The 27,399-nt window shown below is 40.6% G+C and overlaps 2 protein-coding genes across 2 annotated transcripts; one reads left to right on the top strand and one right to left on the bottom strand.

Moving 5' to 3' along the window:
- The first annotated feature begins 1,376 nt into the window (after positions 1 to 1,376).
- cilp2 (cartilage intermediate layer protein 2) lies at positions 1,377 to 20,950 on the top strand. The gene is made up of 10 exons (XM_051376561.1): positions 1,377 to 1,601; positions 7,846 to 7,923; positions 9,213 to 9,482; positions 9,729 to 9,911; positions 10,925 to 11,080; positions 11,166 to 11,483; positions 11,897 to 12,005; positions 12,204 to 12,361; positions 14,330 to 16,755; positions 16,842 to 20,950. Exons 1-9 carry the CDS (start codon positions 1,538 to 1,540, stop codon positions 16,741 to 16,743), a joined length of 3,750 nt encoding a protein of 1,249 aa, XP_051232521.1. The 5' UTR covers positions 1,377 to 1,537; the 3' UTR covers positions 16,744 to 16,755; positions 16,842 to 20,950.
- Positions 20,951 to 21,060: 110 nt separating this feature from the next.
- On the bottom strand, positions 21,061 to 24,949 carry si:ch211-212d10.2 (uncharacterized protein LOC557710 homolog). Its single transcript, XM_051376563.1, has 3 exons — positions 24,378 to 24,949; positions 23,930 to 24,045; positions 21,061 to 23,233 (listed from the first exon to the last, which is right to left on the bottom strand). The coding sequence occupies exons 1-3, from the start codon at positions 24,565 to 24,567 to the stop codon at positions 23,135 to 23,137; spliced, it is 405 nt and encodes a 134-aa protein (XP_051232523.1). The 5' UTR covers positions 24,568 to 24,949; the 3' UTR covers positions 21,061 to 23,134.
- Positions 24,950 to 27,399: the final 2,450 nt, after the last annotated feature.

Here is a 27,399-nt window from a genome sequence, read left to right as displayed (position 1 = left end):
ATATCTCTTTGGTGGTACTCCAAACAATTTAGACACATCTGAAACGCGACAATGAGCCTTTTTATTTTTTTACTGAATGTGAAATCTTAATTTGAAAATTAACCAGTAACTATATCCGTCAGATAAATGTAGTGTATTAGAAGTAGATGTACCTAAATATTTAAGTACAGTACTTTAGTAAGTGAATTTAGTTACCTTTTCCACTGAATTGTGGAAACGTTCTCAGGGATTAAACAATAAAATCCTGGACTTTCCATTTCCATCCTTGTCCCACCAACCGTTATCAAGATTGAGAGAGGCATTCAGTGTGTGGCTTATATAATAATGTGAACAACATCTTTTCAAGAGGTGCATTTATTCTGAAAAGACATTCTTTCAAAAGTTGTTGTTTAACACCTTTTTATGTTCAAACAAGAGGGATTTGCAAAAGTGAATGTACGTAACGTTTTTTAATTTCCATGGATTTTTTTTAATACAAGCGTTTTTGCTAAATTGCAACAATTCATAGGCTGCAAATGAGCCAGAGCACATTGCACCTCATAAGCATGTCGTGTCTGCGTTCTGAGGAGTTTTTCCTGAATGGCATGCCATATGACGCCACTTCCACTCTTTGGCAGTGCATCGCCCCGCAATCAGCGACTGTTAAAAAGTTACAAAACTGAACCAGAAGTCGAACCAGAGGCAGAGCAGCATCTGGCACTGTCCTGTGTCTGGTGGAGAGACAGATAAAAAAGAGTGAGACAGAGAAAGACAGACGGGTGGCCAATGAAGGACATGAAATCTTATAGAAGATGATTAGAGCTTCTTCCCTTATTCGCAGTTAACAAAGCCCCCAAGTTGTTATCATGAATGACACAAAAATGTTTCAAACCACTTTTCTATATTTGGAATGTATAAAACCCCCACAGCAAATAAATAAAATATATTACGAAATAAAACTATATTACGTTTCTGAAGCATCCAGAAGTACTGTATGCTCTTTTGTACTGGCACAGACACACCTGCTGTGCATAGAAGGCAACTACACTGCAAAAGAGGTTTGCAAATCAAAGAAATATGAAAATGTTGTTAAAAAAGTCCAAACTTATGAGCTCTCGCCTGGACAAACAGGAAAACACCTTTTTATTTTCAGCAACCCACACACACACACACCCACACACACACATGCACACTCTCTCCCTCCCTCCTTCTCTGTGAGTGTGTCCACCATACCCTCACCTTTTTTTGGAAGATGATATGGGGGACCCAGATGTTACATTTCACTGGCCAATAGTGAGCAGAGAGGGGCTGGATTGGTGTGCACTCCCGATGCCCCCTTCTTTTAAAAACCCCTGAGCTCCTGTCTCCAACTCAGCAACTCAACTCACATGAGAAAGAGCAGCAGCAAGGCTCTGCTTGACCGGCAACATCATTCACACCTGACAAGCTGAAGCGGCTACTCTCAGCTGTATCTGCAAGCTGTCCATTTTCTTCTTAAATTTATGTCTGTAGAGGATCAGAAAAAAAAAAAAACGTCTGTAACTGAAGGTGTGTTACCATGTTGGAATTAAATAAGATGGCAATCCTGCTGTCTTTCCTGGCTTCACTGGCTTTGGGCCAAGGTAAGTGAAGACTGTAAATTAAACAATTATTATTGCTTTTTTTCCAAAAATGGACGCCAGCACAAAAGGAAATTACTGTAAATGTAGTTTCCAGCGAAATGCCACAGCCAATTTTAAGATACATTTTGTTTTGTTAGTAATCACATACTGTAAGAGCAGAGGGCCAGTGTATGACTACTCACACATGTGCACTACAACTGACATAACTGCAGAGTTTTCTACGTTGACGGCATTTCCCTGAGGATGTTAGAGCAGGAGGACTCTGGTGAAATGTCCGGTGGTGAGCTCATATGATAAGGGTGTGTGTGTGTTTTTGTGTGAGTATGTTATTTTATAAACCACTTCAGTAGTTCTAAATCTCTAATATTAAATCACCAGCACGTTTCACCACCAGGCTGATCAACAACACATGGTGATAGAAGAGGAGGTAAAGAGGAGGAGGAGAATGTCACATACAGTGAAAACTCTTCATTATGCGTCCCAGGCGGGCCTGTTTAATTATAGAAAAAGCTCTGTTAATGACAGTAAAAGGTAAAAGGTTCTGGTGGCACATAGCTTTTATTCATAATGACAAACTGCAGCACAGTAGCTGCCACTATCTGCAAGCAGGAGGCCTGCTGTTGAGATAAATTCAAGGCAGCCATAGTGCTCCACTGACTTTTATGATCTCACAAAGAGCCAATTCAAGTGCATTTTTTTCTTACTACTTTCTCAATTCAGTTCAATGTTTTCAATGTGGTGGACTGTCAGCGACTTATGATGCTCTTCCTTTCCCAGATTTCAAGTTCTTTCCCCCAGAATATCACTCTTATCATCCTTGAAAGCTCGCCACTCTTCCTGAATGACACCAGAGTCAGCACTTTTTCCAAAGCTGTCACTTTCTGTCCACCTTACAGCTGCTGCCCATTAAAGAGAGCTGGCAGTTCATAAAAGCAAACGACTGTAAATACACCTTAATAGTCTCCATGTCTTGTTGGACTTGGAGGCGTTAGAATCGTAAACGTCTTGCGGAGGCTCTGTGCCACTTGCTGATGAGTATATCGAAGACGGTTTGGTGAGAGAATAGGCTAAATGTAATAAATGGCGATTCAGATCGACTCTCACTGAGCGGAACATTTTGTTACAGCCGCGAGTGAATGCCGACTTTAAAATGGATTGTAAAATTTTACATTCTGTGCCACGCTCCTTTAGCAGTACATCCACATGTTGCAGGAAGGTGGTGCATTTTGTCCTCATTTCACCCTCAAACGCAGTACCAGTGGTCCCTAAAGATATAAACCCAGTCACCTTGGAAACAAGAAGCAATAAATACAAACCAAGTGGCCCATTTTCCCACCTGGTGGGTTTGTGCTGGGCTAAATGAGAGAATGGAATAAAAAGGGGAATAAAAAGCACAGGTAAAATGACTTTAACGTCCTCTTTTCCCCTGTCAAATTGGCCGGCATGTCACTCTTTCCTTTTAGCTTTTTGATAGTCGTGTCAGCCACCCTTGCTGTGCTCAGTCAAACACTAAAGTAACAACTGTATGACTCCATCTGTCCATTTGTCTTTGCCTTTTTTTTATGTGTCTCCTTCAGGTATTCTTTATACTTTCCCCACCTTTCTCCCATCTGTCTTTTCCTCACTCCATCACACTCCCTCCTTCGCCTTTCTCCACCTATTTCTCTGGGCCCTACTTCATCAAACGCTCTCTCCTTGCCTTGTTCTCTGTCACTCTCTCCATACACCTTAGAGCTTACAAATTTATGAGCTGTTTTCCTATTTGAAGGCAGCAGCTGTTGCTGAATGCCCACTGTAACTCAGAGGGCAACAGTGTGGTGTTACTACCTCTTAGCATAGTCTAGCTTTCAGCTCAGAGGCTTTTTTAACTTACTGTTAATGCACCAGAGGACCTCCAGTCCTCTCCTTTCTTGTCTTGTTGCATAATTGTCAGGCAAAGCTAGATGGTATGTGTGTGAGATCAACTGGAAGGCCATTGTGAGTAAGAGACACAGAGGCTAGTTCTCCAGATGTTGACCACAGTCTGGTCCAAACACAGAGCTGTCTGGCCAGCTGACTCTAATGACTGAGACTGAGACTGGGACCACAATGGATCAAAGTAAAAGGCGCAAATTCCCATTAATGACAACCTCCTAGCCATATCACATCTTTCTTTTATTTTCTTCTGTGCATTTATGTGTACATGCATAATGTGGATGCGTCAAGATATTATTTATTGCAGGATTAATCAGCTGTTTTCAACTGAGACATTTCCAGCTCCTGGCTCTGTACCTGTGCACAGGTGCAGAAGTTCATGTCAGGTATTTTTAATGCTGAAATTGAACGCTGCCCAATTGTGTTTTTAATAGTATCAGGGAGAAAATACCTGAGCGCACAAAGCCTTTGTTATGTCTTTGTAAATCCTTAAATCATGTGGTTGATGTGCATCATTAGTTAATGTCAGGGGCAAAATTGCAGATTTTAATGAGCAACAGATGTTTTAGGAATCAGACTTGGATGTTTGAGAATAAGGAACATTGAGGTAACGAGAGAGATAGATGCAAAGAGAAAAAGCAGACTCCTCTGCAACCACACACACCTCAGCCACGAAGCTGGCCAAACACATAAACAGCTTCCATATGACATGGCAAACAGATCATTACATACACAGTCCCCCCCCCCCACATCACCAAATTCATACATGAAATACCTCTAATTCAAACAGGACTTAATCGACAAATACTGTACAACCTTTTTCTCTTTGTGAGCTTAAGTTTGTCCACTAGGTTACATAATGTGTAGAGGGTGGGTGTTTTTTTTTTCACGTCTTCTCTATGTATATTAGAAAACAAGATCCAGACCTTCTATTTAAGCCCCGTCTCTCTGCCCATGTACATCTGGCACAGCCATAATCTGACTCAAACCGTTCTGGGTGCAACTTCATAAAATCCTGCATTTTCCCCGCTCTTTCTCTCTTCAGCAGCTTTTTTATTAGATTCTGGCTAAGGCAAAAAATTCCCACTCAGAAAGTGAAGCGGAGAGGGCTGTCCTATGCAAAGCCACTGGTGATTATTAATAGAGGATATGCCCCTTTGTATAGCCTGGCAGTAAGTAGAAGAGCTATAACTACAGCAGCTGTATTTCAGAACAAACCACTGTGACGTAAATCGTTATATCCAAACATAGTCCTCTAAAATAAGAATTGCAGTTGTCACAACAGATTCAGAGGGGATAAAGATGACAAAGACTGCATTGTGGGATAAAAAGTAAGCCAGTAGCTATGTTTCAGATATGTTACTGACATAGTGTGGCATTCAGGTGCTTGGAGTGTGGCTATATGTGGAAGCAAGCTGCTAACCAGTCCACAGATGCAGGTCTCCTCTAATATATATTGGTGCCATTAAAATGTATCTTGTTACCTTGTCCATGGTTTATGAGGGTCACGGTGAGGCTGGCTGAGGTTTATAATAACAGTCACATGGCGGGGTTCATGTCAAATGTCAGGTGAAACTGCAAGAGAAAAGTGATACATCCATATGTGAATTCCACTATATTAGCTGCAAATAGACAAAATCATAAAGAAATGTATGTAAGCAATGCACAAAACAAACCAAACCAAAGGAGGTAATTTCAGCAAGTGCCCCAAAATCTGTTTTCAAGTGACAAAGCCCTCTAGCGACCGTTATGACAAGAGCAAAAGAGGAAGTCAGGCAACATTAATATCAAGTGTGAACCTACCATGACTTATTATAGTATAACAGATTAACAGTACAGTAAATATGTTTTATGATGTGACAACGTTGTGGTTAAGTACTCAATTGAGCCAAACAATGATGAATGATCTTTCATTAAAGTTAACCAAGTCATTTTTGTGCCTAACCCTAACCAAACTTTAACCATAGGGTGGTCACATCATACAACAGACAAACGATGTCGAACACGCCTCCAGGCATGTGGACAAAGAATGTATTTTGTTTAATTTCATTTGGATGACTCTATTACTGACGAGATATGTGTCAGCAAAGCACAAACCTAAATCCACACAGAGCACATGAACAAGGACAAACAGCATATACTGTACCAGCGGAGCACTTTAGGCTTTTTTTTTTAGCACTGAAGAGGAAATCATAAGTTCTAAACTTGATCCCTCTGGCTTAAAAAATGTGTAACTTGCTTCTTGATGAGGCAAAGTCCCTCACATACCAGCTGTATGAAGCAATAAAATCTCCCGGCTTTTAAAATTCATAAAGTGTTAACATGCCACTCAAAAGCACAATAAGCTTTCTGAGTCTTCCATGGGAACCAGGCCAGTTCATACCTACCATAACTGAGGTCACTACCCTAACATTTGCCTTCTACTGAAGCTAATCTGGGTTTCCTCTTTTAACTTTCTAAAACCATTAGGCACCTCATAAAACTCTTAAGAATCGTTTGCTGTTTCTCTTTCATTATCACACATCTTGAAATGATAATCAGGAGCCAAATGGTTCTGCTGTGAATTCCCTTTGTTTTGGTGCGAGCGAGGAACTGTTATGTAACCAGAGCTTGAAAAGTGCATTGTAATTTCTTGGAAATAAATGGATGCAATTGAAGTCAGTGTTAATTAAGGGAAATAAAAGGGTTGTTTGTGTCCCCATACCATATGTGTTTCCCTTTTAAAAGTGTTTAAAAGTTCTCAGAGTGAACATAAGATTAAAAACACACAAGTCTGCGATTTACTGACATGCTCTGTCCAGTGGCAGAAAAACTGTATTTTAATTGTTTTTATAATGTAATTAGGAATGACACAGAATGCAGCAGACAAAAGGAGAAGGGTGGAAAAACTATTTGATTTGATTTACTAAACTAAACCTGCAAGCAGACCCACATCTGCCCCGCAGATCAGTGTGAAAGCATTTGCTCCTGTTTATCCAGTGATTCCAGAGTATCAGAGAGACAAAGCTGATATGGAAGCCTATCAGTGGTTTTTAAAGCCAGGGGCATAAAAAACAACAACAACGAAGGTCAGCCGTCTGCCTATGTTACCCTAAAACTTATGTAATACATTTCAGGACAGTCAATCTTTGTCCTGTTAAGCTACAGTCCTTCTTTGCTAAATCTATCAAAAAACATTAAGGGTCGAAAAGAAATGTGCTGGCATGACAGTAAAGACTTGATATGAGCCATAAAACCAGTGACGACTGGGATCGATACTGGCCTCTGTGCTGGGAGTCTCTGCTCGTAAACTCAGCAGTGTCTCTCCGAAAGTGCTAAGTGCTTGCACATATTACACACACACACACACACACACACACGCACACACACACACACACACACACACACACAGTGAGGTTGCATAAGCTACTTTTTGTTTCTGTCACGGACCATGACATTCATTTTTTCCCCACAGCCCAAGTTAAAGTTGGAGATGAAATGTCAAGAAAACAACTGACGTTTTTGCAAACATAAAAAACGAGTTCTGTAGGAAAAAAATTCCTTATACTTCAAAGCACGAGGGAAAACATGGTGCATGTTTAATACATCAAGGAGTCAAATTTACAATTAATGCCTGAATGTCTTTCTCCTTCTAGTAAGGCAACATTTGCCTCACAGTTGTGTGTGCACGTGCATTAAAAATGATATTGATGTAAGAATGGCTCAGGGATAAATAGGCTTATGTATGTGTGGACATTATAATTATATATCATTAGGATCAAGAAAAAAATCAGCAACAAAATTCTGCCTAACAGTATGTGAGTGTGAGCTCTGTGAGACGTGATGGAGAAAGTAAAAGTAAAAGTTTTCTGGCTCGGCCGCTGGTTAAGAGATTACTCCGCACTGATTTGTCTCAGCTGGAGCTTGATTAGCATCCTCAACAGGGGCTGCTTGTTGATGGATCAAGAGGAGAAGGATAGGACTTTGTTGAGGACAAGTAAAGAGGGGGACAATAAGCTTAAGGATGAAAAAACATGACAAAGAGCATGGAAAGGCATGTGGCTAAAATAGAAGCAGTGAAAACATAGAGCAAATGAAAGGGGCAGGGGGAAGGTGTGTAATTAGAACAGCCTTCGTGCCTTGAAGAAAGACCAAAATATGCTCCGACTGTATCAATTTGTGTGTGTGCATAGAAATTCCAATCTCTCTTTCCAATTATAATGCCAGCCTCATGTATTACATTATATCTGTTAACTCTAAACTTAGGCTTCCGAGGGAATATGGAGAGAAATGAAAGCATTTAAGGGTATAAGCTTGTTTTATATCCAAATGTGTTTCTCCCTGTTTGCAGGATCTGTGAGGACCAGGAGTCAGTCAGACAGGAGCAGGAGAGGGGCCCTCAACACGTTCACTGACACACAGACAACAGGTACTCAATCAATCAACGGTGATATTCAGAGCTGATTGTATAGTGGGGGTTTTCAAACTGTGTTGAAGGGGAATGGTGTATACTAGTCTTCTTAAAACAACAGGAAGTTAGTTATTGTCCCACTTATCAGCAGTTAGAGCTACAGAAGCAGCTGCGACTCACAGCTCAAGAAGGCAGCTCACTTAGAGTCCAATTGCCACAATTTGCAATCAAAAATCACACTCTTTGTCAGAGTCATAACTCAGTCAAATGTAAACACGCAGACAAGAATGACATATTCCTAGATTCAGCGTGACTTACACTTTCCTGGCGATGTCCATCGTGAATAAAAGTGCATACATCTGCTTAGAATCATAGAAAAACCATACTCCTTATAACTCTACCACCACCACCTCTGCCAGGATTTTCAGAGTCAGACATTGAAAACCCTTGACCCATAGATTACTCTACCGGATCTCTCATGTACACAGTGGTCCACTTCTGTAGTGTATGATCATATAAATAAAAGACCTAAGACCTTGTACCAGAGACACAAGGCTGAGGTGCTCTTTTTTCTTGAGATTTTGATTTTATTTGACTGTATCACCAGGCTAGATAGCAGTAACATTTTATCTAGCTCTGAAGATTTCTTCTGTCTGGCTGTAATGCAACAGCCACAAAGGATATTAGAGTGTGAAGGTGTCAACTTGGGTTTGAAAAGTTAATATTTGATGACTTAACATCTATTTTAATTGAACAAAACAGCACTAGTATTAGTCTGTATTCCGATTGTTGTCTGGAGCACATATCCCTCCCATCACCTAAGCGCAGCCTGCAGTTCACCTAAGAACTGTATTTATTACAGCAATGCATTCCTTTGTGAATGAAAGATATAATCAGTTTGTTGCTACTTCATTCTTTTGTTTTTAATCCGGTATATTTCTCCTGAGAAAATGCTCAGGTTTCAGAACATGCAGGAGACAAAAAAAAAAATAAAAATAGACAATATGCCTCATCAGTCAAACCTGGGAGCTTGGAAAGAATGCAAAGCTCCCCAGGGTGTATGAAGTCAGTTTCAAATTGCGGTAGCAGACCCCCTCTTAAAGTTTGTAACTCTTCCCTGCTGATTTCCTCCTTCTTACTTTTTCTTGGTTCTGACCCATGTCTCCCCTCCATGTAAGACCAGCCCACCCCTCCACCCGCCTCACTTATTTCTCAATCCTGAGCTGAATTGTTTTCTTTATTTTTGACTTTTTTTCCATTGTTACCCTTTATTCTATTCATCCACGTCTCCCCTCCTGTGCCTCCAGGCGTGACAGAGTGGACGTCTTGGTTCAACATCGACCATCCTGGAGGGAATGGAGATTATGAGCGCCTGGAAGCGATCCGTTTCTATTACAGGGAGAGAGTTTGTGTGCGGCCCATGGCAATGGAGGCTCGCACTACAGACTGGGTGGCAGCAGCAGACACTGGGGAAGTGGTCCACTCCAGTCTGGAGAAGGGCTTCTGGTGCATCAACAAGGAACAGCCCCAAGGCCGCATCTGCTCCAACTACCATGTTCGCTTTCAGTGTCCCCCAGGTAGCTCTGATGACAACAGCTCAGGGCTGTACAAGCTGTCACTTTCTGTCACATAGCATTCAGCCATGCATGCATGTGGCACTGGCTACAGGGAGGAATCACCCATTGTAAATGCTCTTAGCTGTTTACTGTCTGCCATGTTAAATAATCTCTTTGTTATATTATCTTCCTGCTTGTCAACTGCAGGACACAATGCCAGCTTTGCTCAGAATTTGTCACACTCTGTTCTTCAATGTGTGTCTTTAGTGCAGAGCTACTGGACTGACTGGAGTGAGTGGGGTTCCTGTTCAACCACAGTTTGTAATGATGTCGGCATCCAGGTCCGTCAGAGGGAATGTGTGAACACTCAGCCCATGCCTCTCCTGTTGGTGCCCGCTTGCCAGGGTCACCATTCAGAAAGGAGGGAGTGCTCCACTCCTCCGTGTACAGGTGAGAATCAGGAAATTAAATTTAGGCAAACCTTTACAGCAGAATGCATGGGAGTGATAGTACAAGACTGAAAATGTACTTTTTCACTACCTTCCCAAAACTCACATGGGGGAGCACCAACATTGTTTCACAGCAATCACACTGACAAAGCTACCTGGAGACATTTTTGTTTATTGGCCTTGTGAGTGTGGGCATCAGCGGATGTCGATTAATCAATCAGTCACTTTTAAGTACATGTATGAACAAATCAAACACCAAATCTTCAAAGCGAACTGACTCTACTGAATCAGCATTGTCACTGCCCAAATCAGTTGCTTTCAGCAGTGTTACTCCTCACAAGTTACTGGAAGCATTGTTGCTCAGCTGTGATTCACATAGGTTACGTCCTATGACAGTGAAACAAAAGTGATAACTCAACAACTAGTGGGTAATAGTGGGCTGCTGAGCTACTAACGTTACAACAGTGCTTGTACAGCCAACATAACAGCTTGGACCAGCACTAGGCTAGAAGTGCTACCGAACAGAGGACATCAGAATCAGCGAGTAACTACAAATCATTGAATTGAACCAAATGCAACCAACGTCCCCGTTCTGTACTGTACTTGATCCTAACTTTTGATTTCCATTGTGGATTGAGTTAATATGGAGGTAAAATAAAAAGCCTGTTTCTGCTATGTGGTTTGAGGCAGCACCCTTCAGCACACAACTTCTGCTATACAGAACTTCGTAACCATTAGTATTAGATGTGTTTTTGATTGAGCTACTTACAATCAGCAGTCTTTCAATTGCAGCTATTTAATCAGCTTTGTTATCATTTTTATGCCCACAGTACTGTATAATTGCATACACAGGGGGCACAAGAGAGTTAACAACTCTCATTAGACCTCTATGTATAAAGTTTGAATCATTTAATTAATTAATGAAGAGATTGATCACAGATTTAACATAAAATACTAATGTGGATTACTTTTCAACTGCAAAATCACATCATTCCTGTCTCTCTGTGCGATCAGCCAAGTGGAGACCATGGGGTCGGTGGGGGACGTGTTCAGTGACCTGCGGGGGAGGTCGGAGGATTAGGAGGAGGACCTGCGTGAGGTCCTCTGAGACAGTTCAGTGTACTGGACGGCCTGTTGAAATACAGAAGTGTGGGAAGAGTCCATGCCCAGGTATGCTGAATCTACACAGTAAAAGTCATAATATCTTGTGTCTTTATCAGTCTGTGCTCACGTCTCTGGGTCTTTCTCCCGACAGCCAAATGTCAGCGGGTGTGCACCGAGGGTCGTCCCAGTGAGGACTGCAGCCGGTGTGTGTGTGATAGCCATGTGCTGCACGGGGAAGTCCACAGTGTGACTGGTGTCCCTGTGGCAGGAGCCTGGGTGGCACTGGCTAGTCAGCCCAAGGTGATCCGTGCACGTACAGATGCCAATGGTCAGTTCAGGCTCACAGGAGTCTGCTCCTCCAGCTCGATTTTGATCTCCATCAGGAAAGAGAAGTTTGCCCCGATCACTGTCTCTACCTCCAGTAACACCACAGGGTTGTCCTGGGTACGGGCTGTCCTCAAATCAGCTGGTGAGTGCTGATAATAAAAAATATTGTTGATATATATTGGTATTAATTGAAGATATTGTAAATATATTATATCTAAATATCTTCAAATAATATCATCAATGAATATAAAAAGAAGCTACTGTAAATATCTTTAATTAATCATCATAAATTAATTATCATAGTCAGGCCTGTTGTAGGACTTCACATTGTCTGGAACCCTTACTTACTTGGTTGCATAGAGACTAAATAAAAATAGGCCTCTGCAGATTTTGAAAAGTAATTTTGAAGTAATTCCCACAACAATCGTTTTTCATAAGCAATGTGAGAATAAAGTGAAATGTTTGATTGAGTTTTATGAGGTCTCAAAACTCTGCGGTACCATTCATAATATCAGCGTAAAGTCTTGAGGGTTTGCACCTCTCTGCTTTCCACAGAAAAGCCATACATTGTGAAGCACCCAGAGGACAAAGTGCGTTATGAGGGAGGACGGGTGCTGTTGTGCTGCAAAGCAACGGGATCACCAGCACCTGACAAATACTACTGGTGAGAGGAATACTAGTGCTGGCACTTTAATAATCACATTATAACACAAACTGACTACTTTATATTTTGGAGGTCCCTACAAATTTAATTTTAGTTACTTTGTAATAATATAATTGTTATCTATCTCTACCGACAACTTTTTGAAATTATTTTATTAAAGTTCCCTTTCTTTTCTTATCTCTGTAACTATATTTTAAGGTACCACAACGGGACTCTGCTGGACAGAAAGGTGTACAAGTATGAAGAGGACCTTGTACTGCGAGACCTGAAGCTGGAGCAGTCAGGGCAGTACTACTGCAAAACCAGCAGCCCTGCAGGCACCATCAAGTCCTCTGCATCCTTCCTCACCGTGATTGGTATGTTAGTCTCGGATCTCTTACAGCTATCTCAACATCAGTGTAGTTCTTAAGATGTTTTCTCATTTGCATAATCCCAGTTACACAGTTAAAGATGCTATCTGTAGGACAGTATTTACAACATTAATCTGCTGGTGCAATGGCAGCTTGTATGACTTTTATAACTAGTGAACTGTTAAATGCTAAAAAGTGGTGGAGAAATAAAGAAAAAAAATCCTGTTCTATTTGGTTTCTCACATTTCAAAAAGACACAAAAAAATCCTTGCTATTTAATGGCACAGTGAACTGTAATTCATCATCATCAGCCCGGAGAGAAAATAATTTACTATGATGATAGCAAGCGGCACAAAGGGATTATAGCTCAGGATGGCTGCTATCCCAGTGCATTTGACAATGACGTATTTAGTCAAAGTTCTGCACAGGTTCAACTAAAACCACTGACAAAAAGCAAACAACCGCAATTCATTTCACTGTATAAAGAGCAGCTGCCTCTGAGATTGAATACACACTTTAAGAGTAATGTCAGCGCTAAACTCCAACCAAGTCATCCCTGAGCCATGTCCATGCATTAAGAGGATTCAAACAAAACCACAGTGTCCTACAACTGAGGGAGAGAGAAAAGTCAGTTAACAGACTATTTGTCACTGGAAAAAACATTACATACAAGGAAAATAAAAATATCAGGGCTCACACAATCTGGCTGCGCTTGAAGCAGTACGTTTTTATTATGTTTACATTGGTTGACGCTAGGGATTTTTAAACTGGCATTCTTTATTGTGCAAGATGGCTTGGGATACTAAAACCTCAAACCCAATTTCTCCAGAACAGCCAGTTTTGAGCTAAAACCCAGAATTATTTTCTCTCTCAGAGTCAGATGAGTATGCGTTTCCACATCAGCTTGGGAGAACTACACATTGCTTTCATCCTTCAGGTTCTTGTTAGCAAAGACACAGATTAGCAAACTGAGTTTTCATGGAAGAGTGCTAAAGCAATCTATCCCAGGCCACAGACAAATCTCTGCACTCCAAAAGTAATTATGGCAGGAGACACTGTATGCGTGCAGGACAACACTTGCGCTTCAGAGCAGGATGTAAAAAAATGCCTTGGTCCTTCAACAGTTTCTTCTCGCATTTTACATAATGCAGAAGTTTAATTTGAATTCCCATTAAATGTGTTACCGCATTCTACACAGGTGTAGACTCTGCATCATATTTTTTTATCAAAGGAAACTCAAAGCCCTGTTGGTAAAGCCATCAGTAGTACAGTAATGATATTTCATACGTATCGAACTGCTCCATGTGTCTGCAATTATCGACTTAGATGGAGAACTTAACAAGGACACTTGACTATAAGCTCGACCATGAAATCATGCACATTAATTATTCTGCCAATGTCTGGGTGAACAATAATTCTTTCTTTCCAACTCCCATCTGGATGGTTGGTAAATAAATGTTCTATTCAACTTCATGTCTAATTACCCTTTCATGCACATTTTACCGTCCAACTTGGCCACTCACAAGTACTTTCAGGCCATGCAGACATTGTGTCAGTGCATAAATATATTGTGTGTGTGTGTGTGTGTGTGTGTGTGTGTTTGTGCAACCATGTGTGAAAAAGACAGGCAGAAAATCTTAAACACTTCCCTTGCCACCTTCAATTTATTCACTATAAACTTGTCCTATTCCAATTATGCATCAATATACAATTGCCCTATAGCTGATGATTTTATAATTAAAATCAAATAGATTTGACAGGTAGAGTAGGGTAGGTAGGGCATCTTAGAGAAAGTAGAACTTCAACAGCCATGTCTTCAATATGAAAAGTCTGCATTAATTTTAAAACCAAAGCAGTCGTTGGTAATGCAATTCTTTTTTGCACTTTCATGTTATATGTATATCAGATAACTAATTAATTTTTTTGTATGTCATGTCAACTCTCGCTCAATTTAATTTATCGTCTAATTCACAGCAAAAGGAACACCAGCATGCAATTCCACCCCTGAGAATCACCTCGTCAGGCTGCCCATTGACTGTGTTCAGCCCGGGACTGATTCCAAGTACTACAACGCTGGCCGCTGCCCTCACAACAAATGTGCTGGCTCCCTAGACTTTGATATGCGCTGCAGAGATGGAGCTGCCTTCTGCTGTGGGGTCCAAAATATGGAAAGTAGAATAATTGACTGTGGGAGCTACAGCCTCCCTATCCGGGCTGTGACACAGTGTAGCTGTCAGAAGTGTGTGCAGCCAACTGTGCTTGTTCGTGGTAGAGTGGTCACAGCTGACAATGATGAGCCCCTGCGTTTTGGGCACATCTACATTGGCAAAGAGAGGGTGGGCACCACTGGATACCAAGGAAGTTTCACATTACAAATTACTCCTGATACACATAGGTTAGTGGTAAATTTTGTTGACCCGACCCAGAAGTTTCTTGACACTCCTAAGGTGTTCATCTTTGATAAGAAAGGTGGATCCATCTACCATGATGTGAAGGTGATGAGAAAGCAGACACCAATTGATATCAATGCAGGAGAGACCAACTCTATCAACCTGGGGGAAATTAAAGGGGAAGATCCCATTGGTCAGTTGGTTATTCCTCCCCATTCCTTCCACAAGGACAACGGAGAAATCTATGAGGGAACTGTGAAAGCCAGCGTCACATTCATTGACCCAAGAAATATCACCATGGCGGCTGCAGCCCCTGGGGACCTCAACTTTGTGGACAATGAGGGTGACATGCTCCCTTTAAGAACCTATGGTATGTTTTCAGTGGACTTCAGAGATGAGACCAACAAGGAGGTACTTGGAGCTGGGGCTGTTCAAGTCCTTCTTGACACACAGCACGTCAAAATGCAAGAGCACATTCCAAAAATGAAGCTGTGGTCTTTAAACCCAGACACAGGAGTCTGGGAAGAGGAGAGTGACTTCTCCTACACTACAACTACTGGTGGTCATGGGCGGAGCAAACGTGAGGAGCGTACTTTCCTCATAGGCAACATGGAGATTAGAGAACGTAGGCTCTTCAATTTAGATGTTCCTGAAAACAGACGCTGCTACGTCAAAGTCCGTGCCTACATGAGTGACAAGTTCCTACCTAGTGAACAGCTGGAGGGTGTTGTGATCAGCTTGATAAACTTGGAACCCAAACCTGGTTATTCCTCTAATCCAAGGGCATGGGGGCGCTTTGACAGCGTCATAACTGGACCCAATGGGGCCTGTTTACCAGCGTTCTGTGATGCCCAAAGGCCTGATGCTTACACAGCTTATGTCACAGCAATGATGGGTGGGGAAGAACTGGAGGCAGCTCCCTCCTCTCCTAAGATGAATCCAAACATCATTGGAGTGTCTCAACCATACCTGGATAAAATGGACTACCAGCGTTCAGACCACGAGGATCCCGCTCTGAAGAAAACAGCCTTCAGAATCAACCTGGCAAAGCCTAACCAAAATAATCTTGATGAGACCAACGGGCCAATATATCCATATCAGAATTTAATAGCTTGTGAAAATGCCCCTGTTGATGCAAACCATTTCAGATTCTTCAGAGTCGAAAAGGACAAGTATGAATACAATGTTGTTCCCTTTGAGGAGAATGATTTGACGACCTGGACGGGAGACTACCTCTCCTGGTGGCCTAATCCCCAGGAGTTTAGAGCATGCTTCATTAAGGTCAAGATCCATGGACAAAAAGAAGTGATGGTCAGGTCGAGGAATCTGGGAGGAACACATCGGGAAACAAAAGGCAAGCTTTATGGTATAAGAGACATTCGCAGCACTCGGGACATGCGAGAGGCCAACACCTCTGCAGCCTGTGTAGAGTTCAAATGCAGTGGCATGTTGTTTGATCAAGCTGAGGTGGACAGATCCCTCATATCAGTCCTTCCTCAGGGGAACTGTCGTAGGGTTGGCACCAACAACCTCTTACAAGAGTATCTCATCAAACATCCACCGGTCGCTCAAAATAATGAGTCTCATGCATTCACCATGCTAGCCCCTGTTGATCCTTTGGGACATAACTATGGCATCTACACAGTCACAGACCAGAATCCCAGGGTAGCCAAGGAGATTGCTATAGGCCGCTGCTTTGATGGCACCTCTGATGGTTTCTCCAGGGAAATGAAATCAGATTCTGGAGTGGCGCTGACCTTCAGCTGTCCAGAGAGGAAAATTAACAGAGAAAGCCTTTTCCAACGTCTGCAGACCAACCCAGGTCAGACTCTGTCTCAGATGGCGAGGGACATGAGGGAGTCAGAAGGTCTGCAGGTGCAGAGATTACCCACCCAGATGGTGGCCTATCCTTCAGACCAGCGGGGCAGGACCCAGAGTCGCAGAGTAAGCTCTACAACCAGAAGGAGAGTGTCCATGCGCACACAGCAACGCCAATAGATGTGCCAAAAGGTAGGTTTAGATTAGATCATTTGAGATGTCTTCATATTGCCAGCAATATCAGAATTATTTAAATGTTCTTTGCGTTTAATTTCTAGGTCTTCCGTCAAGACTGATATGATGACATCAAGTTGAGGGAGTATTGTTGATGAATATGAACTCCCTCTTGACTATGGAAACCACAAATCTGAGGCCGACAGCAATTTGACAAAACCAATGAGTATGATTGAACATATTCATTAGACTTATACTTACTTGAAAATGTTGTTATATACATTTCTTCCTTCCCTCCTAAAAGACATGCATCTTTTGTCTATATGTAATGCATTGACTGGCATTTATTTAATTAGCTTTGGTCGTATGTATGAATAGACTAAATTGACTGATTAACTTTTATAGTTCTAATTTGAGCCATTCCACTTTCCCATTGTGGGTGTTTTTGCTGACGTTTCACAACGTTTGAAACCAAACCTCCAAAAACCGTAAATACTATGCCAGGCCCCAAACACTTCATAATTGGCCATTGCTTTCCACTGAACTTTTCTTAAAGATCAGAAAGAAACCAACTTGAGGTCCTTGTTGTCTGCAGCAGACACAGAGCCCTTTACAAACTGGGAAACTCTCTCCACCAAGGGGGCACACACTCAAAAGAGACATGTTGGGTGCAGTGGGGTGAAGTATGCCACCTGGCGAACAGAGGATGTTTTCAGTCATGCTTCTTTCTTTTCATTACCATACCACATTGCCAACTGTGATTCAGCCAAACGTCCTTCACACCTACTTAGAATGTGCAAGACTGAGGCCTTCGCCTAGACAAGCATGGATCTCACTTGTGGCAGGCAGTCTAAAATGAGGATAGTTGATGGTATAGTTGAGGTATGACATACTTTCCTTTTGTCCTCTGCACATTCCAAATTAGCATCAACAAACAAAATGTTACTCAAACTATATCTGCCTAAATATTTCACTTTCTCTGAAACTGTTATAGAGACTAATTCAGGGTCTAAATTGGCTTTGTTTTTATTGTTGGGTAATGTGTTTGTCAGCTGCCTTTGTATCTTGAAGTGCAATAACTATATAATTTAACTTAAGAATGTTTAAAGATCAGCATGTTACAAACTATTACAGTACATAAAAAATGCTGCTGGTGAATGAAGCAGCAACTCTTTCAGTACTTGCGGCAGGTGTTGTGGTTAAGCTGTTTGTATGAGATCTTGCACAGGACTCAGTTTGAATGATTTTAAGCAAATAATTTAACTGCTATGTCATGTAATAATTCTTCAACTCACTCTCTGAACTATGTAGAATCTATTAACTTTTTTCATACTTTGCTGCATGGCTCAGTTGATTTTACAGTTTGTACACCACAATAGCGCAATCTTGTTAGTGGGAGTTATAACTCTCAGTGGAGCCTTCTCTTCATTAACAAAACCCACCGCGTGACTCTTACACACGTGAGAGATAATTAAAAAGTGACACACTTGAATTTGCTGTTGTTTTAAGAAATCCTACCATTGTGGAATAGGTGTGTGTGACAATGGAAGTACAATAAAAGTATACATCTTGATAGACACTGAGACTGATTAAAGACTTAAAAAATACTAGGCTATTGTAATTTAGGTCGGTAGAAGCTTGACTCAGTGATTAAAGCTTCACAATTGTTAATCTGCAAAATGGGCACTTGCAGACCCATGGGAGAAGTACTTCAAGTTGAACTAATCCAAAACCAAATAAGGGGGCGTGCATGGAGAAACCAGGAGAGCCTGACAAGTAAATATAATCCTTCTGCTAATTAGAAAATAAATTACATATTCTCTTGAACTATTATAACAGTTTGACCCTGACTTTCACAAACAGCCAAACAAGTTAATTTCTAGGACACAAAGGATTAAGTTAAGTAATCAACAGTACAGTGGACCCAAGAAGATTAATGGTCTAACATATTTACCATCAAAATGGCACCCAGCCGATTGTACAGTTAACTTTTGAAGGTGTTTTTTATTCCTAATGTGCAACATATGCATTGTTTAATGTGTGCTAAAAGGTGACAATGTGAAGTAGTATGTATAAATACAGCCATATATTGTAATCCTACACTTGTATTTAGCCCCACTTCGATGAACAGTCTCTTTCCATTAAGCCCCATGAGCAGCGCACTCTAGACAAACACTAAAAACAGAGTAATATAGGGTGACAACACATGGTACCTTCTACATTATCACTGACCTCTCTAACCACAGGCCTCTGGGCCATCCATGACTGAACAGTTCAGATCTCCAGATGAAAACAAACATCTCCCTGCAGCAGATGTAGCATCCACTCTGTAAGAAAGATGATGATTGAGTCCAGGTGTGGGAAGAGATAAGTCCTATAAAAATGCAATGGTGTGTGAGGTCAGCTGAGGAGGCCCAACAGCTGTAGAGCAACTGGAGGAAATGTTAGACCAAAGACATCAAGAGAAAAAGGAGCAAGATTATCTAGTGATGGATTTAATCATTTTGGGGTACTGTTTGGTAAATGGAAAAAAGAAAGGGAAAATATTAGTAGTCTTTGGCCTCACAGCCCATCACTTACAGAATATCAGGCTTCGAAAGTGGTTGCACATGGAAGAATGCAGGTTTCTGGAGGAGAATGCTTTGACAGGAGAATTGGCTTATTCATGAGGAGAAGTTATCAGGGGAGTTTGAAGGACAAGGTAACAATAATAGACTGAGTAAACCATTATATAAGGCTTTGCATGGGAAAGTAAGCTGGGTTCTCCAAACAGTTACTTCGTCTTCTGGGAAACTTCAAAGGAGATTAAAAAAACCTCTGCAATGTTTGGTTTAATGATTTGTGAAAAAATTCCAAAACCTTTAGAATCAAATAAAACACATTGGAAAGATTATTTTTTATAGGAAAAAAGTTTTATCATATTGAATCTCAGTGGGAATGGCAGCAGTAGTAGCAACTATTTCATTTTACAGGGATTCAGTGATCTCACAGATATGGCTTAATGGAGCTTTGTGTATTTTTGTTTTACACTTTCAAAGGAATAGTTTGACATTTTGGTAAATATACTTATTTGCCTTCTTGCTGAGTTAGATGATAAAATCAAATTGCACTCCTATCTATGTCCATTAAATATGAAGCTACAGCCAGTAGCTTGTTAACTTAGCTTAACATAAGGACTGGGGAACTGGAAACTGCAACATAGAAGCAAGGCAACTTTACGGTGACATCAGGACAGGTTGTTTTCACACTTTTGCACAGATAAAAAAGATATAACATGTTCATTAGTAAGCTTTCACGGTGCTTGTAGACAAATTTTGTTACCTTTGGAAAAAGCCAGGCTGGCTCTTTTTAGCTGTCTTTAGGCTAACCATGACATGAGGGTGGTACTGATTGTCTCACCTAACTCTCTGCAAGAAAACAAATAAATGTATTACCTAATTATTATCTACCTAAAACAAAGACAGTATGCTATTGTTACTGTTTTTTAAAGATATTTTTGGGGCTTTCGTTCCTTTATTTGATATGACAATTGAAGATAAGACAGGAATGGGGGGAGAAAGAAGGCATGCAGAAAAGGGCCACAGGTGGGAATTAAACCCAGGCTCTACCAGGTGAGCTACCATGCACCCCTACTCTTTCAGTTGTAGCCCTACTGTCTTGAGTGCTTGACAGTTGGTATTTTTGAGGGTATTGTCATCCCCCTAGACTTACTTGCTATAGACAGGGGCTGTTTTTCTAACAACTCAAATTGGAAAAAGGAATCTGGTGAACCTGATGTTGCCTCGTTGTCACAGAATTTCAGTAGGTACATGTATTGCTCACTGGCACCATTTAACTTTGGGGCAGAGAATAACAAGACTCTCACAGTAACTTAAGCATGAACAGATTAATCAATTTTCTCTTCTGTACAGTCCAACTGGTCTCAAGGAGATCCCAATTTATTTGAGAGGTCATCCTTGAACATTAACATCCCTTTCTGGTATACAAAGAGAGTTGTATATGTGGCACTGTGCTCCAAGAAGCCAACCTGAGCTCCAGTAAAAGAATTACATAAATTAACTCCTGATAATTCTCTGTAGACGCTTAACTAGTGCATGGTGATGCCAATCTCTTGTTTCTCTCTGAATTAAGTTTTTATGTGTAAATTGTGTATTGTATGAAATTTACTATAATTGTATGAACAAAAAAATGTAAATAAATGATTTTGTGTAAACTTTCTGATTCATACCCTTTCTGAGTTGTGTATTACATATTAAGGCTATGCTTAAAACATCATACATGTGGAACAATTTCCTATTTCACACATTCAAAAATAGAAATGTGTTTTGGTCTATTCTCTTTTATTTATAATATCTCACAGTGTCCATTAATTTAATTTATGAATTAAACAATACAAATAAAATTTTCAACTTTGCATAAGTTACAACAATAAAATACATTTATAACATACCATATAGGCCATTTACATAATTCACAAAAAAAACAAACAAAACAAAATGCAATAAATTAGCTGAACATATAAATGTAAGGAAAACAAGATACTGCTCCTGACCTGTGCAGAATCCTGAACAATGTTTACTTTGACTTTCCTACCAACACAATATAGCTGCATGTATGCCCATTTCCCTCCAGGTGATGAGTTACAGACGTTTTTAGGCAGTGGAATTATTATTGTAATAAAGTTGCACCACAGGGGGCACAGCATGGAGGAAAATGAGTGTTGAGCCACACTGTCACTCACACCTTCATGACTGGTCTCTGTGCCTCTGCCAGAAAACAGAGCTGACACAAAATATAGTGACTGCTCTCGCCACTAAGGAATTAAAAAAAACACACACTTGCATCAGTGCATACACACACATAAAGCTAGAAAAACAAATTTTTCTTGAGTCAATGGTGCATTTCAGGTCATGAACCTTCCTCCGGCGCCACACTAACTGTTTCTTTTGAGTCCCACTGCGTCATTAACAGACAAACCTGTCCAAGCACAGGCCAGGAATAGAGAGAAATGCTGATGGAGACGTCTTAATGCCCTGACTACCACCAAACGTAATTGCAGTGCCCTTCATGTGTGTTCTACTTGCTGGAACTCTCATTGAGTTAAAAACTGTCCAGAAATACATATTCTGAAAGGGAGTTTCTGTTGCATGACATCACTGGAATATGTGTCTAAATTTATCCATTGGCCACAACTCAACTAGTATGACTGCTTGTCTGTGACTTTAACAATTTGAGGCCTCAGGTAACACTTGTTTAAGACATGGAAGAGGATTATTGGTAGTAATGAACATAAGATTAAATTTAGTTCAATACTAGCCACTGAAAGGAACTCATTACACTTCCACTATTACATGACTACAAATTCTTTAACTGAAAATGAGAGGAATTATAAAAAAATAATTTATGCTCTAAAAGGTACTACTAAAAGGTGACATATGTTGCTTATTCCAATACACTGGCTGTCAGATTGGACCTCATAATTACAAACATACCACAACTTGTTAGAATCTACATGTTTTGCCAGCAAATCCAGATGATAATCATTTCATTTTTCCCTCATCTATGCTATTCATTTTGTGCATTTTGTCCGTTTGAACTGCATTTTCAAAGCACTAGATGTGCACTGCAGTTTGCATATATTGTAATGATCCCTTTTAACTTAACATGACTCAAAAACACAAAGGCTTCATTTCTGCCTGCACGTGAATTCATCCCCTCATTGCAATTATGGTTCGATATTTGCAAATTACCGTGTTGCATTTAAATTAGAGATAACATTTGGAAGCATCTTCTATATGCTGAAACAAGTAACAAGATGGGCAGGTAGAGAGTTTACGAAATGGGATGAAAAGTTTTAAAACATTTTTAGATCCACATTGGCAGATAGTGGGTTTCAAGGTTGTAATAGTTAGTGCAAATTTGACTTCTCAAATGTGAAGAAAAAACATTTCTTACTTACAAATAATTTTATCTTCTTCAGGAATCCTTCAAAATCTAGAAAATTATCAATAGGCAAATCAGTTTCATACTGCCAATAATAAAATATGCTGGTTAGTTCTATAACATGGTAACATTTGTCTTTTTATGTTGCATATTTGCTACTGTCTGGTGTGTTATCAAGGTCAGCAGTGAGCTTTCCATGTTCAGTATCTGGGATGAGTCTCTACCTGGAATGCCAGCAAGAAAAACTCTGAAACAATTTAATGATGTCATGTCCTCTTGAGACAATCCTCTCTATCATCCTGAGTTCACCACAATCAAAGTAGAAATGGTCTGTGAAAATGACAGATAAGGCTTAGGAATGTTTCGGATGGCTTGGGTTTGTGGAACATGTCTTAAAAATAGCCCGGGTGGGCTCGCTACAGCGATCTCATGAAGGGCTGAAGGATGAGGCTGTTCAACTCTTCTGATCCGCAGGAAACAGCTGTAAGGAGAGACGACTGGCGTGTTTCACGTACACGTTGCCATCCTCCAGCTTGACTTCATACACCTTTTGCTGTAAAAACCAAAACAAAGCCATACCAAGACATAAGAGGCGGAATAAAGACACCATCAAGAGCTACTGTGGAAGCAGTAATGTGTCAAAGTACAAGTAAGCTTACAGTGTATTAAATGTCACTTTTCACAAGTAAAAACGTAGAAAACAAAAAGAATATTTCTTCTATGTCTTGATAGTTGACGTCACAGTCATGTACAAGTGAAACAACAGTTCATAGAAATGATTAATGGAAAATAGGATGAGATGTTTATGGAAAGTGAAGCTCTTGTTTGTGCTGTTCATTGACATCCAAACAACAGAACAGGGGAAGAAAAGATGTTTGACAGAACACAAGGGGAACATAATCTTAACCCCGACTGATGAGCTTTGATTTCTCATGCCGTGTCAATCAATGGAACTTCCTAGTCTAATAGAAGTGGATGATTTGTCTACATATCACTGGGAATGTTCACGTCTGCTCCCAGATGCAGTCAGCGAATAAAGCTCCTGCCTCCGGGGATGCAATCAAGTTTTCATATGATGTATTTGGAGGTTTGATACAGATTTAACGATGATATTGGGCATCTTTTGAGCATCTTTTTTCTCCTACTATATATTACACTCTATAGTATTTATGTGTATATACATATACACATTTAGCTGTTTTGGTGAATACTAATAATAATAATAACACAATATTATTCCACCACTGACCTGTAAGGAGGTCCCTGACTTCCCAGTTCTGAGGTCGAAGTCATAGTCGTGCCAGGGGCAGAAGACCTGCAGGACCCCATCAGCCTCCTCGATGTCCCCCTCACACAGAGGACCGCCTGGGAGATACAGGATATTGTTAATTACATGTTCTTCCTCCCAAAACAAATGACTTTTGCTGTCTTCCTTCTAGGAAAATGTGATTAGTAAAGTTGCGTAACATAACATAGTGTGAAACTGCGAGAGAGATAAACAAACCAGATTCTCATATTTTCTTAGAGGTCATGTTATTGCTGATCCGCCTATATGTATTCACAGTAGCCTAGAAAGTGAATAGCCTACACTTATTATTTTATGTCTACATAAATGAGATGTATGGCATAATTCTCCCTTCAGAGATATCTTAAGGGTTAATCTAAGCGGGTATGGATTTGGATATAGAGGATTTTACCGGAATGTGCACAGCGAGCATCCATGGCAAAAAACTCCCCCTTCACGTAGAAGAGGCAGACATCAGAGCTGTGTCCGAGTGAGGAGTACATTAGACGGCAGCGCTTCTTGGAAAGCCCCGTGGCCGGGCCTATGAGCCTCCACGAAGCGCCTTCCGTGTTCCCCTCTTCATCTCCGGAGCCAGAAGCCATAAAGAACGACGAAATGAACTGGTTTTCTAATTTGCGCTACTACAGGGCTGCTATTTTCCGCCTGTGCAAACGGATTTGGCTGTTCAATCTGTGAAAATATTCCATATTAACCAGCTGGCCGACTGTACGACGGTCAGCCGTGCGGGCTGAGCTGCTGCCTCCATCCGAGCTGCAGCCTGCCAGCCAGTCAGCCAACCGAGGCGCGCAGTGTGCTCAAGCGCGACTGCTCTTCACTTGGGCTGCATGTGGATGAATGCTTGTCACAGATAATAAATAAGCAGCAATGATATTCCACACAAACAAAAATGATTCGAGTATGCTTCGCCTTGCTTTCAAATATTCAAATGCCCTAAAAATAATCCTAAAGCTCTGGCAGCAGCCAGAACAAGCGTGCAGACAATAGCCTTCACATGCAAAGAACTTAATGTGGGGACATATGTTTCATTATGAATGGACCCAGACAAACCCTTCCTGTTCTTAAATTAGTCTGTCTCATGAACTGTTTTATGTTCAAACAATGCAACTCTGTAAATATACCCATTCTAGGCTTTCTTGGTGGCCCTACTGAGTTTATTGAGAACACTTAAATATAGTGTTGGACTTGTTCCCAAAGAGTTTGGTAAATGTGGAACATTACTTTTTATGTACTGTGCAAATAGTTCAAAATCATTTCTCAATTATCAGTTATAAAGCCTGTTATTGTTCTTTCATGGCTGACACCGTACTGTACCGTGCTCCAGACAGGTATTTGGCTGATTCCTTCAGGTTGAGTTTTCCACAGTGCAGTTTCTCTTAGCATTATTACAAATTGTTTGTGAACTCTGTCTCTCCACCAGTGTTCACGTGTCAACCATGTGATGTTGGTCTCACTGCAAAACAAAAGAAAAGAAAAAATTTGAATAAATCAGTTTTGGTCAGCAGTGGACTAAAACATGGAATAGATCAAACTTAACCTGTGAAAGATAGATTTTAAAACAGGATTTCCAACTTTTGTCTGTCAGTTTAACCGCATTGAGACCTTTCATATGTGTGAATAAGTCAACCATCTGTGTATGATCAAAGAAGATTAATTACTCATAATTAACAGCAGTGTATACACATGACCTCTGTAGTAGCATTGAAGCTGAGCTTATTGCAAAAAACAAAAATACATAAACGATCTGTATTTCTTCAAGTTTTATTCACTTTGTCTTCATCGCTTTATTGTGCCAGTAATAATGCTGCTGGCAGTTTAGCCTTTAAGTAATGTGAGTTACTGTCTAGACTGGAGTGATGCATAACAGAGGCCACTTGTTCTGATTCCTGAATTTGAGAAACTGACTCATGTAAAGCTGCAGCATGAGCGCAGAGGAGAGCAGTAATGCTGTGAATATGTGTCACTGGCGGGAAGAAAGAATGCTACTGCTTCTTGTCAAAAGCTGGATCATAGCAAAAGTAAATGTGAAGTTTAATCACCGAGGGATAAGGAAAGCCAGTGTAAAGAAACCTGAGCTAAGTGACCGAATTGTCAAATTTGTTTTGGGCCAAGTTAACTAACATGAAGGTTATCACCATTATAACTCATTCTACATACGTCTCCACCTGTGACCTTTAACACCTTGAAGTGTAGATGTATCAAGTGGATGCTGAAGCTACAAAAGACTACATGCCAGTCTGGATTGAAATTGAAATAATATGGAATGCATTTTTTATTCAGTTTTTACATGTACTTACCAAAGACCAATGTTCAAACATGGACAGGACCAAATTAGCTTGGCATGGCATTATTACCCACTGCCAAATGACAAATTAAAGCTGAAAAATAAAAAAAAATTTTTTTTTAACTTGTTCTGTTTAACAGCAGCTGTGAATACCTTGGCGTACTGATTAGCAGAGGTTGGCTTGAATTATGTGGCCTCCAATCCTAAAGCAGGGATTTAATTGGAAAATCACCAAAGGTGTTTATTTTCAACAATGCCGCCAAGTATTACTTAGAGGGTGGGGTCCAGAGGTTATGAAATGGGCCTCAGAGGGTATGCGCCAAAAAGGTGTACAGTGAGGTGGACAGTCTGCAGGAACGAGGTGGCACTGACAGACCAACAGTCATTACCAACAGCTCTGCTTTGGCATGCTGCGAGGTGGGAAAACTGCTGCACACGCTGTGAATCAAATTAAATGAGCTCCAAGTGATTTGAGTAAAAAAACATTAAAAAATATAAAATTAGAGAAATCAAATGATGTATTGGGGAAAATCTGAATAAGTAGGCTTGATGGGATTAATAAACAAAAGGTGCAGGCAGACAGAAATAGGCCAAAATGATCACAGGAGGATGGTGCTGTCTATAAATTTCTTTGACTTCTCGTTGCAGTACTCTGACCACTGCACAGTGTAACTATTTGCATGAGGCAAAATTTGGTGCAGAGAAAGTTTGGCTCAGATGAGATATTAGACCGTGTGTGGAGCCCAAACTCATCCATCATTAGCTTCGTCTTGTCTACAACCCAGCAACCACCCTCAAAAGTCTCCTAACTCATCCGCCAAGGATGGATGGAAGACCAACTCTCCAGCCAACGTGGTTTTCATTAGCTAAGCACTTGCTTGAGCCAAGCGTAAAACACCACTACCTGTGTACTTTGCTTCTTCTTCTAATAGGTCTTGTCATTCAAAAGCTTCTTGTTTAATGTAATGACGTGAGGACAGCATGATTTAGAGCTCCCACATATAAAGGGTAACACTATTGTTTGCGTGGTACTTGATGTCCTCTATAACTGCAGATGAATAGCCATAATGTCGCTATGTCACTTCAAATGCAAATCCAGACGCAACTTTGATGTTTAGTGGACAGGAAACTG

Source organism: Dicentrarchus labrax, unplaced genomic scaffold (assembly GCF_905237075.1).
Source record: "Dicentrarchus labrax unplaced genomic scaffold, dlabrax2021, whole genome shotgun sequence".
In the NCBI taxonomy this organism is placed as follows: domain Eukaryota; kingdom Metazoa; phylum Chordata; class Actinopteri; family Moronidae; genus Dicentrarchus; species Dicentrarchus labrax.
Note: the sequence above shows the minus strand (reverse complement) of the source record. Positions and strands in the feature narration are given on the sequence as shown.

Bases quoted from the DNA above. Each gene is read 5' to 3' on its own strand.
- si:ch211-212d10.2 (XM_051376563.1), bottom strand. From the start codon at position 24,567: ATGGCTTCTGGCTCCGGAGATGAAGAGGGGAACACGGAAGGCGCTTCG. The intron at 24,046-24,377 runs GTAAAATCCTCT...TGTATCTCCCAG, and splicing joins TGCTCGCTGTGCACATTCCG to GCGGTCCTCTGTGTGAGGGG. The intron at 23,234-23,929 runs GTCAGTGGTGGA...TGGTTTTTACAG, and splicing joins AGTCAGGGACCTCCTTACAG to CAAAAGGTGTATGAAGTCAA.
- cilp2 (XM_051376561.1), top strand. From the start codon at position 1,538: ATGTTGGAATTAAATAAGATGGCAATCCTGCTGTCTTTCCTGGCTTCA. The intron at 1,602-7,845 runs GTAAGTGAAGAC...CCCTGTTTGCAG, and splicing joins TTCACTGGCTTTGGGCCAAG to GATCTGTGAGGACCAGGAGT. The intron at 12,006-12,203 runs GTGAGAGGAATA...CTATATTTTAAG, and splicing joins GCACCTGACAAATACTACTG to GTACCACAACGGGACTCTGC.